Source organism: Sycon ciliatum, chromosome 4 (assembly GCF_964019385.1).
Source record: "Sycon ciliatum chromosome 4, ocSycCili1.1, whole genome shotgun sequence".
Classification (NCBI taxonomy): Eukaryota; Metazoa; Porifera; class Calcarea; order Leucosolenida; family Sycettidae; genus Sycon; species Sycon ciliatum.
In genome coordinates, this window is record NC_088646.1 from 23,661,651 (window position 1) to 23,678,835 (window position 17,185).

Here is a 17,185-nt window from a genome sequence, read left to right on the forward strand (position 1 = left end):
ACTCACACTCTTCAAGTAATACACACACACCATTACATTCATTCACACAGTATCACATTCATCTGCCACTACTTTTCTCACATACACTATATTCACACATTGCAAAGGTGCAAACTTCGCTTTTTGTACTTGCTGGCTGCTGTATTTCTACCTGAAACCATATTAGCTACATGTATATAAGTGTGTTATTACAGGGTGCGACAGAGCTCTTGGCCATTGAAGAAAATGTTGAGTCACCTAGTCGGCTAAAGAGCGCAGTTTAATGGTGGAGGTGACTCAACATTTATATAAGTGTGTGTTTTAGTTATTACATTTTTATGTGACGGCGTTCCACTGATGACAGTCACAAGAAAACGTTATGGAACTTGACTTTCTTCGTTTTTTGCTGTTATGAGTGCACAATTTATCTTATTTATTGCCATTTTACAGTACAGCATCATATCAATTTATAAATGTTTAAAAACCAATCCGCCGACGGCACTGTGCCAGGCAGGCCGATGCAAACACACATTGCACGGATATAGCTAAGAACAATCGTCACACTAGTTGACGTATCTGGACAGGATTCGGCGAGGAGAGCGTCGAAAGAACAGCTTCAGCACCTCATCTGTGGATGTGCTCCCGCGAGGTCAGGCTTTCCGCAATACATTGGTGACTTTTCAAAACCCCGGTCGAAATATTTGGGGGGGGGGGGTGCACTTGCCCCCTGTGCCCCTCGCCAAGCACGCCCCTGCACACGCACACACACGCATGCATACACACTGGGGAGGGATGAGTGCATACACAGCATAGTGTGTGGGTGTGGGTGTGTGTGTGGTACATGGTGGGTGTTTGCGTGTGTGTTTGTGTGTGTGTGTGTGTGTGTGTGTGGGTGACTGTGTGACTGTGCTCATATGGGCCACGACTTGTCACTAGCTTTTTTGAGGGTCTGCTCGATGACGCAGTTTGTCAGTTTATGTAGCCAAGTTTTATGCTGTTCTTTGTGTTTGCATGCTATTCAGGTGGTAAAAGGGTCTTTTGATGACCACTTTCCGCTGCCTATCTGGCAAACCGGCTCCGGCACACAAACAAACATGAATGCCAACGAAGTGATCAGCAATAGAGCGAACGAAATCCTCGGCCAACCCCTGGGTACCAAGTCGCCGGTGCATCCCAATGACCACGTGAACATGGGCCAGTCGTCTAACGATACCTACCCGACCGCCATGCACATAGCCGTTGCATTGCAGTTACAAAGAGTTACCTTGCCCGGCCTGGTGAGCTTGGAGATGGGACTGATCAAGAAAGCGCGGGAGTTTAAATCGATTGTCAAGATCGGTCGCACGCATACGCAGGCAAGTGTTGATGATCTCCGTGGCAGATTGCTCTGGCTGTTTTTGTATGTGGCACACCTGTAGGTTGTGATGTGAAACTCACATGAAACTGAGTCGGTGTGTGTGTGTGTGTGTGTGTGTGTGTGTGTGTGTGTGTGTGTGTGTTAGGCTTGGATTTCCACTGCTGCGCTCTCAGTTTACATAGAGGGGGGGGGGGCACAGGGATGATATGGATGACTGCGGTGTTTTGAATTACCGTCAAGATCTTTACAAACTGTCCGCAGGCAATAACTTTAAAAGTACCGCTTTCTTCACAACGTATCCATCATCGTACCCGTTTGCATTAGACTGGTTTGCTGAGCATTTTACTTTGGTTTGTTATGGGTACTAGACTCTTGGCACATGCCCTTATACACAATGAGCCCCTCCTGTTCATTGTGTCTGTGCTGCAGGATGCAACGCCGCTGACACTGGGGCAGGAGTTCAGCGGATATGCGCAGCAGGTCACGAACTCAGTGTTGCGCATCAAGGACACCTTGCCGCGCCTTTACCAGATTGCCATTGGTGGCACCGCTGTCGGAACAGGTCTCAACACCCAGGAAGGCTGGGCTGAGGAAATGGCCTGCAAAATCTCAGAGCTTACAACGGTAAGCCATCCGGCAGTCTTTTTTTCTTCCCTGGGCACAGTCACCCAGTGGTCATTGGATATACGTGCAGCCACCTATCCACGAGGATGTCAAGTACAATTACCTGAGCACCTATTTTCTAGGCATGTCATCCTTGGAACACTATTCTCCTACTGGGAGTCGCAGAATGTCAACTTTCGGATTTAAATAAAAACTGAGATGCGCTGGTATAATGCCATCTACTATGATTGTATTATCAGTTGGTTTGTATATAGTCATTCGGATAGCTGGCATGCATGAGAAGGTGAGCGCAACCAAGACAAGCCCCCTCCACACAAGCCCCCTCCTTATGTTATTTCTATAACTTAGAACCTTCCTAGCTGGAAGGCTGTTGGAGTGCGCATCCAAGACATGCTAGAGCTGATTGCCAGTTAGGTGTAGAACGTCAGTACCGTTGGTCAGTGTCGTGCTATGTTATCGCATGAGCTGCTTGTAAAGTAACTGGTGGTGTTAGTGGATATTATAGCGTAACTTGTAGCTCTTTGGTCCTCTTTTCTTCTTATAAACTAATCCTTGGCTTTCCAATCAAGTCTAACAATGCTAATCATTACTCAATTTTTTTCTAACACTCCGCCATGCATCTGGCAGTACTTTGTTTCCTTGTAGGCACTTTGCCTGTTGCTACCATATGTACAATGCAGTGCGAATCGAAATGGAGTTTGATCTGTTCTGCATTACCCTGTACAGCTGCCATTCCTGACCGCCACGAACAAGTTTGAAGCCCTTGCTGCCCATGACGCCATGGCCGAAGTGCACGGCGCACTGAACACAGTGGCGTGCAGCCTCATGAAGGTTGTGAACGATGTGCGCTTCCTGGCGTCTGGACCCCGCTGTGGCTTCGGTGAAATCTCTCTACCGGAGAACGAGCCCGGCAGCAGCATCATGCCGGGAAAGGTCAGTGCTGCTGAGGCTAGCGATAGCGCTGTATGTTCGTTCCGTGTGTTGGACGTTGCGATCTTCAGCGTTTTTTTCTTGCCTCGTATGTTTTTTTTTTTTTACAGAATGCACCTCCTACTGATAGACCATAACAAAGAGAGGAGAAGAAGAAGACAAAAGAAAATAATAATCGAGACAACAAAGGAGAAAGACAGACAATGTACTAGGAGGGGCTCTCAGGGAGCCTGTGCCAGTGAGGCGGCACTAGCAACGCCGACCTAGGGTCTCGGCGTTAGCGCTATCCAGCGCACCATGGACGGGATTACGAAACACATGTAAATAGATAAGTGAGGGGAGGGAGTTGATTGTGGATATATGGGGTGTTACAGCGAGTCTGTAGCCCAATACCAGCGGCTTTGTTGTAGGTGCTGATGCACCTTGCCCTTGAACGACTGGAGGGACGTCAGGCGTGGCGGAGACTGCAGCACAGTTGGGGGCAAGTTGTTCCACTCGTCAATGATGCTGTAGGGGAAGCAGCGTCGCACGTAATCAGGAGAGGAAGCCGGGAGGATGTTCTGTAGCTGAGACTCGTGGCGCACCGAGTTCGAGGACATGTTCGTGGAGGAAGCTGTGTGGGGGGGGGGGGGGGGGACCAGCGACGTTAGTTGCGGTGGCCCTGCCAGACACATCAGTTTATACATATAGCTGAGGGCGGCGACCAATCTCCTTGCTGCCAAACTCCGGAGGAGGACATCAGGGCCAAGAATGTGGAGGGCGCATCTCTGCACTCGATCGAGAAGGCGCAGATGGCTTGAAGCTGCTCCCATCCATACCAATGGCGCATACTGTAGGACTGGCCTCACAAAACCTCTGTAGACGGTTCGTTTACCAGCACCATCGAGTACGCGAGCAGCTTTGCGCAGGAAGCCCAGGCGAGAATTCGCCTTGAGTGCTGTGTGTGGAGGTGGATCTTGAAGGAGAGGCCCGAGTCAAATGTGATGCCGAGGAGTTTTACCTCCGATAGCTCAGACACAGTGTGATCTCCAAACGTGAGGTCCATTATAGGCCACCTGTGCCGCTGATGGGCTATCGTCATGAGCTGTGACTGTGTGGGCTCAAACCTGATCCGCCACTTCTTGCCCCAGTCATGGAGCGCATCCAGGGTGGCTTGTAAGCTTTTCTTACTGTTTGGGAGCAGTTCCGGCGATCCAATACAGGTGTAGACCGTTGTATCATCGGCGAAGGTGGCCAGTGAACATCCAGGAGCTAGGCACTGCTCCGCATCGTTTACATAGATGAGGAACAGAGTTGGCCCCAGTATGCTCCCCTGGGGTACTCCCGACTCTATAGGGTAGGGCGACGAACTCTGGCCATTCACAACAGCCTGTAACTTCCTGAGGGGCAAATAATCTGTCAGCCAGGTCTGGGCTCTGCCACGGATGCCGAGTGTTTGCATCTTGTAGGTGACTCCGATGTGTGATACCTTGTCGAAGGCGCCTGCGATATCTACCGCAAGAACCATCGAGCATCCTCCACTTCCAGTGGTGAGAGTCCACTCATGATTCAAGGCAGTGAGGAGGTCGGCTGTTCCTAGGCCTCGTCTGAAGCCAAATTGGCGTGCAGAGAGGAGGTGGTGGCGCTCAAGGTAGTTTACTAGCTGGTGATTAATGATTCCTTCCATGACCTTGGAGCATATGGACAAGAGGGATACCGGGCGATAGTTTGCTGGCAGGGAGCGAGAGGCCTTCTTGTACACTGGTACCACATTCGCTGTTTTCCAGGCCGCTGGCTGGACACCGGACCGAAAACAGAGCGAGAAGAGAGTTGACAGGGGACGTGCTAATTCATGGCAGCATTCCTTAAGGACACAAGCTGGAATTTGGTCGGGGCCCGTAGCCTTCCCTGGGTCGAGTCTGGACAAGTGTTTACAGACAATGGGAACCCTGAAGTGCACGTCCATGAACTGATATGGTGTAGGTGGAATATGGTCTGGAATGTCAGTGGGACTCAAGTCGTCACCACCAAGACTGCACTTCTGCGAGAAGTAGGTACCGAAGCACTCAGTGAGATGTTCACGCTGGTTGGAATCAACAAGCGTAGGAATGACAGAGTGTCGTTCCTTCCCGGCGGCGGCTTTAATGGTACTCCACCACTGTTTGTCCCGCAAGTTGCCTGTTCGAAGCTTCTGCTTGAGGTGTTCCTCCCAGGAAAGTTGGGCTTGCTGCAGAGTGGACACAGCATTGGTAACTGCCTGGACATAGGCTGCTTCTTCCTAATGAGAACTCTCAAGCCATCATCTGCTGAGCGTGTTCACAGATTGTTTCACAGTTTCAGTTAGCTCTTTCGTGTATGGCTTTTGCCCATTTTGTATGGTCTGTTTTCTCCTTCCTTCTTCTTTCCTCCTCTTCTTCCTCCTCTTCCTCCTCCTCCTCCTCTTCCTCCTGCCCCCCCCCCCCCACAGAAGTACACAAATCCATATCAGTATTGTTGTGGACATTGAAATCCGACGGGATGACCAGGCCCGGTGCCCTTACCGTAAAATCCCGCCAGCGCGCCCCGCCCCGTCTCTCCCATCCGCCCCCTCCCTGACTTCTTGTCAGGGAAGTGATTGGTTGTATCCTCGTATGACTCTGTGATGCCGTACTGTACTGCAGACGGGTGCTCGACCCCGTTGGAAATGTACGCAACAGTGCCCACCCTCCTGACCAGGGATCGCACAAACACTGAGTTTTGATGGGTCTGTACCACTCCCTGTTCTTGACCTTTGGTCAGTGTACGAGATGCACGAACAGTTTTCGTAGGGTGAGTACTTTTTCGCGTAGTACTGAATGCGGTAAGTAGGACTCGCCCATCCGCCCCTCCCCATCTGGACCTACTCGAAGGGTGGCGAAGGTTGGGGTGCTCTGGCGGGATTTTATGGTACTTCTTTGAGCGTGTATTCACACTGTACTTCACATACACACACACTGTATAAATGGACCAGTGCTCGCGGCTGCAAGGCCTGTGCCCCGTGGCCGCTTGACTTCTCAACGGATTTCAATGTCCGCTACAGTACGTCACTGAAACTTTTAGTGCAACATTTTTTAGCAGGAGCTGACTGGAGAATTGTTTGTTTGTGTGTGTGCCTACTGACTTTGCCCACTGTGCAGGTCAACCCTACCCAGTGTGAATCCTTATCAATGGTGTGCGCGCAAGTCTTTGGCAACCACACAGCCATTACGGTGGGTGCCGCCAGCGGACACTTTGAGCTCAACGTCTTCAAGCCGATGATTGTCTCGAATGTGCTGCGATCACTGCGCCTACTGGGTGATGGCTGCCTGTCGTTTACAAACCTCTGCGTTGTCGGCATTCAGGCCAACACTGCCAAGATCGCCGAGCATGTGAGTCCCTGATTGTATGACTGCACTGTGCTTTAAGAGAGCATGTCTGAGAATACCAAAGTATGTGTGCAAGTGGATCTCTCCGATTTCGCTCCAAATTTGCAGGTATGTTCCCTTTGGGGTGTGGATCGATTGTGCAAAGCCCTTGAAAAAGTTTCTGAAGGGAACCTTGAAATTTGGATACCCCTCAGAAATGGCCGAAATATCACATTATTTATGGGTCTAGAAAAGAGTCACGCCACAGCGTATACGAACAAGCTATGAACAAAACTCCATCAAGCCAACATTGCCTCACCTTAGAAGAGTTCCTGGAGCGGTACCGCTTAGCCACGCCAGGATCCCAGAAGACGAGGTCCATCACCCCCTGACGCCACAAATGATCGTCTTGAAAATAGCCAATTTACAAGCGCTGGCAAAACAGCCAGCTACGTCCTCAATTGGCCAGAACTATACACCGGCAGATAGTAGAACACCTCTTCTAGCGCTGAGCACATGTCCCCCATCTTCCTTTTGGGGTTTTCTTGAAATAAACTTTTTTGAATTTTTCCACTCGACCATGCTGAAATACGGCCAAAGCCATACCTGCGCAGGAAAGCTCGCCCCTCCGCGACGTCTCCTCAGCAATTTCTACTCCAACACTACTCCCAAGGCCGCAGAACAAAGTGTATTGTTGGCTCTGACAAGGAAAAGCAGCGGTGATCACTTGTCACTCCAAACGACAAGCTTCTCCTTGCGCCACCAATAATTTTTTGTGCGACTGTTGATGCAAAAGTGACTGAAAGCATGAGCGCAATTCTTGAATTTTACTACAAGAGGCACGGTGAAATCACGTGCCTTGTGACGCAAGAATTCCAAGTCGCGTGGATCATGTCTCACGAGATTTCAGAGTCACCTTCGTCATGTGCGCTTGTTACTCGCCTTGAACGCCCGTCGGTCTGGAAGTGATCACACTTGTGTTGTTACTGCGCTCAAGAACACGATGACCGTGTTGTAGGCCTACGAACCGGGACTTTCCCTGACCATGTAAGTCGAAGACCAGTGAAATGATGATGCAATCACATTCTTTATGACGTAAGAAATCTCTCATGCAGTTCACGCGACAAGTTCGTGCAGCCAGTGCTGCTCGCGTGCCCATGCCAGTCAACACAAAGCGACCGAGCTAGCAGCTTTTGTCGAGCATCGACATGAAAACAAGGGACTTTTACCGTTGGACTATGTTCGGATTGCAGGAGGTAAGTGTGAAAGATGAATAACTCTCCATGCTGTACGTGGGGCATATTTCAACGGCTTGCTGCCATTGCAACACTCCTAGGACAGTTTGTGAGGGTTCTCAGTAGATCAAGCAGGAAATACTGTTCATCTTACCTCGCGGCCATCATGGTCTGTTCCGAGTAGCGTTCCAGTCACGTTCGCGATCGATGGCCGCGTGTCGTGATCCAGGAAGCGTCATCCTACGTCACAGAGCACGCGATCTCATCGTGCATCTTGCAATAAAATTCAAAAACTGCGCTCAGGCCTTCAGTCACTTTTGCATCAACAGTCGCCCAAAAAATTATCGGTGGCGCAAGGAGAAGCTTGTCGTTTGGAGTGACAAGTGATCACCGCTGCTTTTCCTTGTCAGAGCCAACAATACACTTTGTTCTGCGGCCTTGGGAGTAGTGTTGGAGTAGAAATTGCTGAGGAGACGTCGCGGAGGGGCGAGCTTTCCTGCGCAGGTATGGCTTTGGCCGTATTTCAGCATGGTCGAGTGGAAAAATTCAAAAAAGTTTATTTCAAGAAAACCCCAAAAGGAAGATGGGGGACATGTGCTCAGCGCTAGAAGAGGTGTTCTACTATCTGCCGGTGTATAGTTCTGGCCAATTGAGGACGTAGCTGGCTGTTTTGCCAGCGCTTGTAAATTGGCTATTTTCAAGACGATCATTTGTGGCGTCAGGGGGTGATGGACCTCGTCTTCTGGGATCCTGGCGTGGCTAAGCGGTACCGCTCCAGGAACTCTTCTAAGGTGAGGCAATGTTGGCTTGATGGAGTTTTGTTCATAGCTTGTTCGTATACGCTGTGGCGTGACTCGTTTCTAGACCCATAAATAATGTGATATTTCGGCCATTTCTGAGGGGTATCCAAATTTCAAGGTTCCCTTCAGAAACTTTTTCAAGGGCTTTGCACAATCGATCCACACCCCAAAGGGAACATACCTGCAAATTTGGAGCGAAATCGGAGAGATCCACTTGCACACATACTTTGGTATTCTCAGACATGCTCTCTTAAGCCTTTAACCCTTTGACTGCTGTGAGATACGGCTGCCATGGCTAAGTACCAGCGAAAACGGGTGATTTTTTACTGAAAACACACCACATGTAAAAGACCGTAACTCGCGCACCTATTATCCGGATTTAATGGTCTTTGGCTTCCTGGAAAGCTACTGCAACAAGGAGAACGATGAGCTGAAGCACCAGTCTTCACAAGGCTGGAGACGAGCTTTAGAACTAAGCAAATTCGTCCCAGTCGGATATTTGGATTTTTGAAATTGCGTGCATTTTGACTGAGTTACGATCATTTGAAGTTTCCCATTTGGGTGCTTCGAATTCGACCCATTCATGTACACATTGGCTGGTAAAGAGTTAACACTGTATTCTATAGTTGAGAAACTTTACGAGACCTTTGAACATCCTCTATTCTGCTGCCTCTAATACATATGTTCGGTACAAGTGTGCAATGTAGTGTACTTCCTCCGCGTCATTAGAATTGTCGCTTCCCAGAGCGATTTTTCGAATTTATTTTGTCCACTCGAAGGGCAAAGAAATCAGCTAGAAATTGAGGTAGAGCATTGTCGACGGACCAAGCTTTAGTTTGTGACCCCCCCGCTTCGCTGCACTTGCAGCTAAGGTCGACGTCTTCATCAGAGTTTGAGGCAGACCCTTCAGCACTCAACAATACGCTGAACAAGACGCATGGTCAAATTCAGGTCAAGAAACTTCGTTTTCAAGCGATCCATATCCTCATGCCTCCAGGTGGCAGGCGATCAAGGCAAGCTAGCATTTTTCAAGTACACTGTAACGACCTTCCAGCGGGACGGGGTAAGCAGTTTCGCACCTTCTTTCCTTGGCAAGCGCTTCGCCGATTTTGTTGGTGTTTTCAGACCTGCTACCTTCGCAGCAACATGTGCCACAAGTAGCGCATTTTAGGAATTTGAGACCGCTTTGTTCTTGCCATCGTAACCTCAGCATTTCGCACTCAGGAGAGATTCCAGGATTCTTATACCTGAGCTTGCAGTCTTGATAAATGCCCACGCGAACGATGTGGGACGGCACGAACTCCAGAAAACAAAATGCACTCTGGGGCAGAATAATGCGGAGCGCGATGAATTTGCTTGGTGCGGAAGAGCGCTCCGACAAAGTCCGAGACCACAACGGCTTCAGTGACAAGTAGATATTGCGCAGGAAGGGTCGCACCAGTGTTCGAACACAGAAAACAGCGATTCCGACAGTCTGACTAAGACGAGCCAAGTCTCAACTATTGTGATGTGCGAAGCGACAATTTTAATGACGCGGAGGAAGTACTTTGAAAAGACTTCCAGGATACACATTGAACTGAAGCACGTGCGTCAAAGCAACATTATGTTGCTTGTGATGATACAACCTTCGTAAAGCCTAGTTCACATTCGACGCAACGCCGACGGTACGGGAGGGCTGGGGTGAGCTGTAAAATCCTGTACGATTCGTACGACACGACATGCAGCAGTCGTTGCGACGTTCAACGTCGAACGGCGCGAGTCATAAGGCACGGTCCGTGACGGGGTGACTTTCGGACCTAATTTCTCGTTTTTCGGGACTTCTTTTCAATTTATTTCTCCTTGAAAGAAGCGGAATCAAGTTCACAATATCAGTGTTTCATGAAGACCAAAAAATTAGCCCTGAAAGTTGTGACATTCAAATAATAGCCCCAGGAAATGATAGAATAGTTCGTCTGTCACGCTTCTGAACTATCCCTAAATACAATTACTGACATGAGATCTTATGTTGCTAAAATTCAACTCAAGTCGTGCTAGCCATTCTGTGAGTTATCATGGGAAGCGCAGTGTTCGAAATGGGAAAAAGTCCAAGTACGAATCGGGAGTAGTCGGCGCACGACGCCGTCTCCTGTTCACACTCGAATTGCAGCCGTTTTGTACGCTTGCGTCCCCGTCTACGCCCGTCTACGGTATGAAAAGTTGGATCGATCCTACTCTTCCCGTCGCTTCCCGATCTGTACGGTTGCGTTCCCGTTCCTGGTGTTCACATTGGACGCCGTCAGACCGTCCCGTCGCTTGCCGTCGATCCTTACGTCGCGTCCCGTCGCGCCCCGTCGAATGTGAAGTAGGCTTTTCCCGTATTGTACAACTATTGCTTTGCCCGTTGTCCACACTACTTTTCCCCCTGTCTGGTCTTCTTTCTTTGACTGTTTTGTTTTTGTTCTCTCTCTCTCTCTCTCTTTCTTTCTTTCCTCGTGCTAGTTGGAGAATTCGTTGATGTTGGTTACCGCTCTCAGCCCGCACATTGGCTATGACAAGGCTGCATCAATAGCAAAGAAGGCCCACGCTGATAACCTCACCCTCCGTCAAGCTGCTCTTGAGCTTGGATTAGTCACCAATGAGGTATTTGATGAGATCGTGCGTCCGGAACTCATGCTTGGACCTTCACCGCGCCAGGCATCATGATCAATTGTTTTGGTAAGCAACTGGCCGTGTCCATCTTGGGGAAGTAGTCAACAGAATTAGGAGAGAATAGGAATCGACTTGGAGTCGCTGTTCCATCCTTGCTGTAATATAGCAACCGTTCATTCGATCAGCCGAATGGTGCTGGCAGGTGTAGAAATGTGCAAGACTGCCACCACTGTGCTCAGTGAATTCTAGTAGATCCCTGCCAACGTGCCCTCTGTTCAGTGCTGCTTCCGCTTCAACATATATTGGAAAGCATATTGCAGCAATTTGTCTGCAAAGTTGGAACAAAGTGTAGTTGCTGGAGCAAGACGCAGCAGCAGCAGCAGCAGCAATGGCGTTCTACGAAGAACATGGTAGCTGCAATACCATAGCTGCATTTCTTAGGAGGCTTTCCAGGCAAGCTCAATGATAGCTTGTTGCTTTCATTTGGCTCGGAAGCTTGTGTTCCCCGTAGCATCGGTAAATAGTGTAGTGGCATCCATGACCAGTGAATCATTGGAGTCCCAACTGAGCTTTAGTCCACATCTTTTCTGCATGCGCATGTATTGGATATGTCTTTGCCCTTGCTTGTTTTGCATGTATTGGATATGTCGTTGCCCTTGCTTGTTTTCAGCTTGATTTGTCTAGCTGATCAATTTTTTACTCCTGGATTTGTTTGTTCCTAATTGTGAGTTTTATTGGCTGTACGCATATGCGCATCTCTCTCTCTCTTTCTCTCTCTCTCTCTCTCTCTCTCTCTCTCTCTCTCGCTCTCTCTCTCTCTCTCTCTCTCTCTCTCTCTCTCTCTCTCTCTCTCTCTCTCGCTCTCGCTCTCGCTCTCGCTCTCTCTCTCGGCTCCCTATGAATATTGTATTTGTCTTGCTTACAACGGTCTACAACCGTGTATTAGTTGCTCTTATAACAAGTTACTTACTGGTTTTACCAAGACTTACTACACAGTCCCATTCTGTTTGTTGTGGCTTTTATGCTCTTGCTTGGTGCTACATTGTACATGCACTACATCTTATTCTGTAAGACATCGGTAACAGCAACACCGTACTGGATGGCTCTGACTCATCAATGTGTACTTGACTTTTGTCATAGTGAAGTAGCATTGCATTTGGTGAAACTGCAGGGCATAGTGCACAATGGAGTGCAGTACATGTAACAGTATCAGCGGAAGAACAATCACAATCCACTACATATACTAGTACCTGATTATCTTGGTATCGATGCACCGTGCCCAGCACATAGTTGCACTGTTGAGTTTACCGGATTTCTCTAATAGAGACATATCTCCGATTAGGTACACCCGTCTTTTCTCCTTGAAGAAAATGAAAATGACTTTACCAGTGGAATTAGACAGACATGTACAAAAATATACTTGAAGATCTCTGATGCTGTACGGGAGTTGTATAGACACTACAACTCCCTGGTGCTGCACAAGGAGACATATTCATCAACTTCATTCAAGAAGTTAAGGGCCATTCGTCCTCACCGACTCATTATTTGAGAACCGGTGACCTTGTGTACAGGTGTATTAAAGTAAGCAGCAAGGACGCATGGCCTTCGGTGTTGCACTGAAGTGTACGTCAGTCCATATTTGACTCACCGCAACTTTAAAAAACTGTGCATCATGCATTGCTCGCTTTCTGTACATCCAAGATTTAGTTTAGAAGCAGCCAGATCATGCCTTGTGGTCGCCGTCCAGATCTTCCTTTTCCTGCAGCATGGAGCTGGAGAAAGGGTATCACCTGGACCAGTGTCAACTGAACCAGACTACTATGCAGGGAGTCGTAAAATACCAATATTTTTACGACTCCCTGCTACTGCACATTTTGCCATGATTGTACTCAGTGCTCAGTCTCACGGATCGCGGAGTGGGTACTGAATGCGTGAAGGCGGTGCATGGCATGCATGCAGCATGCATGACTTCACTAGCAAAGGCAACACTGAACAGCAACACACTGCGCCCATGCCATCCATGCTGTAGAGAGCTTGATTCAGTGTGAAAGAGGGCCAACAAGAGGCTCTTGAAAAGCTCCTTGAGTGATAACTTCACACCCGGTACCCTCAGCCTGGTGGCAGAAGAATACAGGACTCCGACCCTGCTCAGCAAAATAACCTGTCACTCAGAGTAGGACATGTATAATTATTATGTTGAAGGGCTGGGTTTCCAGTTCAACATTGCCATTGGTAGATCTACTATAAGAAAGGGTTTGCTCCCCACACCGGAGCAAGTCATCGCCGAAGTCGCAACCACTACTTAGATCTACTATATTAATAGTATACTAGTCTACATGACACTCTCTTGCAGTCTTGGTACAGTACCGGAATATGCGGTCTGTTGATTCTGATCGGCGGATGGCAGTAGGATTGGCAGATTGGGAGATCCAAAACCGGTAGTTGGCGGTACCGCACCTGCGGTACATGTATTGGTTGCGCATACCGGAATGATTGTTTCATCGACGACACCCCAAGGCCAGGGCGCGTTCGAATTGTCACTCTTTGACTTTTCGAGGAGTTTCGTTTTCCTCAATCCTCATGGTAGCTTTTATTCTCGTGCTATTTAAACTCAACCCACGATGTACTAGTAGCAGTGCGCGACGAGGATTGTTCAGCGTTTTCACAAACAACCGTACCGGTACATACATGTGTCTACATGTATACGTAAAATGGAGAATGTGCATTGTTTCGGTCAAGTGCCACCCACATGGCCCGATGATTTCAATCCGTCCTACTTGAATCTACATGTACTGGTATTATTCCCCTGGGAACATTCATTCGACTCTGCATGCTGCCCTGCACAGGCTGCAGCCATATCCAGCTGCAAAACTAACTAACCACACTCCACAGTGCCTGTGCAAGTAATAGTTAGTTAGTAAAATAACTACGTTCATGGTCTTCACAGTGTCAACATCTGCTGTCACATTGGTCAACAAGTTACATACATGTACACCAAGCCGGCCAGGCCCAGCAACTGGGCACAGGTCACACGGCTACTGGAGACTGGATGGTCCACGCCTCCTCCACATGACGGTATGTGGACGCAGCACACACGGCACAGAATTAAAATAAAATTGTCATGTAGATCGCGAGTCCGGTAGTTAATGTCCTTGGCTTGTATCCTGAACTGAAGTCGAGAAGAGTGAAGAGTCGCAGTGGGAGCTCAAGTGACTCAATAACTGACCATCTGCAGCGCAAATACCAGCACTAGTGGAATAGTGCACTGACTACACCCCACATCATGGCACATGCACCGGACAGCAAATAATCGGAGTGACATGTCGACATGTGACTGTGAGTAATTCAATCTCCTAGATCCTAGACCTAGATCCTCCTCCTCTCACTCAGACTCAGTCTCACATGCACAGCGGGCCTGCCTCATTACGCATGTTTTTGAGAAATGACTTCAGTGATACGCGCGCCAGTGATACTCGTAGTGCAATAGACTACTACTCAGACTAGTGGCGGGCGGCACTACGCGGTATACTGTACCAGGTATACTGCAAGCGGATATGCATTGTGCCAAGACTAACTACATGTACGTGTACGTGTGTGTACGACTAAGTCTAATTTAATTTTTTTTTTAACTTTATTAGGATGACCCAAAGGCAAATCGCCTAAGACTACTAGTAAGTAAGAGCACGAACTAACTACTTCATGTACATTGTACTAGTGGTAGTGCTCTTGATAGTATTAGTATGCTACAGTGTACCAATTTTATTTTATAACCGCTGGTGTCTGGGGGCATATTTAGTACATGATTGTACATTGTACTACCTAATCTTTTCGTGCGAAGTAACGTTAGTTTACTTTACGACCTTGGTGGTGAGTTGGTCGTCCTGGGGATAACAACCATAAGAATCTGATCATTGATTGTTGATACGGCTAGACTTACATGTAGGCGACTACCAACTCACCGCCACCCTAGGCCCTGTGCAGAACACACGGTGTAAGTGGTACACCGCTAGAAACTACAACTTACAAGTACACTGTACTTAGAAACTACTCACTCATGAGTCATGTGTTAGAAGCTCCGAGACTGGACCGAGAGTCTCACATGCACACTGACTAGGTCTTGCAAATAGCCAATAACTTGAATAAGGGCTATTTTTAAATTAGCCCCACATACATGATTGTACTCTTGCTGATATTGATGGCAGTTTTGAGTCTTCTGACACAAGGAAAGCCACACACGTACACACTGCTACATGTAAATGACTACAATGACATGAAGAGTACATAACCCCCAGGGGGGTTATGTATGTACTCTTGTGTACATGTACGTGTATGTAGATTGCCCGGAGCAGTGTTCTGTGTAGCCTAGTTGGGCTAAAAGTTCTGAACATACATGACTATCAAGTTTATTATAGTAGACAACGAGTCCTTCTTGGTTCGAGTGTCCGCACCCAGGTGCAGTCATTGTTGCTCTGACCCGCAGAACTGCTGAGAGCTGAATGAAGCAAACTATGAAAAGCACCTGTCGGCATTCACAACTTGAGTACCTGCCAGGCAGTAAGCACCACCTCCAACTAACTTTTACTTGTGCAAGACGGCCCTGAGGCCTGGGCCCACACAGAAGTACACGCGTTGTACTGTTTTCTGCACGAACTCTCGAGGTTAAATACAATGCCCATCATCGTAACGTTTAGATCACTAAAGTCTTTATCCACGGGCTCGCCCAGGTCGTGAGGTTACCCCACGAGTTTCGGTCTGCCCCAAATAAAGCTACATCAGAGTCTTCTCCTCAAAGTCTTCTCCTGATTACGACTGGCCGGATGCCACAGTACATGTACTTGCTCAGCAAATTACACAGACAGCAATGAGAAGGAGCTAAGAAGAACTAATAACACGCACCAAGAAGAGTACCGGTATGTACTAGCCGCATGATCAGTAGTATTAGTAGTCACTATTAGTAACATTTGGAGCTCGCACTTCCTACCCAGTGACTGTGTCATGGACATGTACAGTCATAATCCACTAAGCTACAATTATGTACAATCATGTACATGATTTGTAGTAATACCGGGTAGTACTAGTAGCTGTCCGCAGATGAGTGGAAATACAATAAATAGTGTACATGTACAGTGAAACATTATATTACTGACAGGCCGACACTCCCACACCAAGGCCATTCGTGATGGGTCTGATGCTATTAAAGCACAGCTCCTCTCAGACCTATTGGCTAATATGAGGGTATCCTTGTGCTTCCTACTCAATGTAATTTCAGAAATCGAGACGGAATATCAAGGAATGCAGAGAGCCTAGTGCTGCTGCCCTCCGAACTCCGGCGAGCAGAGATGTAGAGTTGATATGAGTGCGATAAGGAATCTGGTGGTAACGCTAGCTTCTACCATTACGGGCACGTATGGGAACAACATACAACATGTCGATGTACAGACAGTCAGTGTATGCTGGGTTCCGTGATGTCCTACCTACACTTGTACTAGTTGTAAAGTTGTACTTGTAGTAGGACATCTCCAGGACTGTCTACCGAGAGCCGTTCTGGCGAATGTTGATTGTGCGTACTGTATACTACATGGCATACTACCGGTACATGTCATTGAAAAACCGATACATGTACAGACTCGTACTCGAATCGTCCACAGCACAGATATTTTTAGAGAGTCTGATCACAGGGCATTATGGTCAGAGGTTTTCCTTGCTAGCCTTGGTTGGCTATAAAAAGTTAAAAACCCTGCAATCGCCACGCAAAGTGGTCATTGGCTGCCCCAGCTTGGAAACTATACTAAAAGTAAAACTAGGTTCTCCACGACGTCATACTCCACGAATATGAACGAACTAGTAGTAACTGAAAAGCGTCCGGACCCGGGGTACCCTCTCCTCGAGAACATGATTTTCGGGTACAGACCTTACCGCCACAGGAAATACAAGATTCAAGAAGTACATGACTTGTAATTGTAACTACGGTAAGCAGCATTGTAGCTGTCATATGCGATATGCACGTGTACTCGTCGCGTAGTCTGTAGATCTACATTTTTTCTGGACGCGCTCCTGAGACTGATCTGACTAGACTGTACTGTACTCGTACTGGTCGAGCCTTGGTCACGTCAGGCGCTAGGCGCTAGGCGTTGCTAGCGCATTTACACCAAAATTTGCAAAAAGCCGGCCAAGTCCACGACTACCCGGCCTTGTTGTGGCATGCATGCTGGATTGCTGCGTGATCGTCGACACTCTCTACTCATAATCATGAGTCATGTCATATCAGTGCCGAATGTTTTCAACACAGCA

General features: G+C 48.1%; 1 protein-coding gene across 3 annotated transcripts in view; it reads left to right on the forward strand.

Annotated features, from left to right (window-relative positions):
* Positions 1–11,994, forward strand: part of LOC135815136 (fumarate hydratase, mitochondrial-like) — a 36,288-nt gene extending 24,294 nt beyond the window's left edge. For all 3 annotated transcript variants that reach the window (XM_065328381.1, XM_065328382.1, XM_065328383.1), the window contains exons 6-10: positions 1,002–1,334; positions 1,766–1,960; positions 2,687–2,893; positions 6,025–6,255; positions 10,745–11,994. In XM_065328381.1, the coding sequence (XP_065184453.1) occupies positions 1,002–1,334; positions 1,766–1,960; positions 2,687–2,893; positions 6,025–6,255; positions 10,745–10,948 (1,170 nt within the window). In that variant the 3' untranslated portion in view covers positions 10,949–11,994. The remainder of the gene's footprint in view (positions 1–1,001; positions 1,335–1,765; positions 1,961–2,686; positions 2,894–6,024; positions 6,256–10,744) is intronic.
* Positions 11,995–17,185: the final 5,191 nt, after the last annotated feature.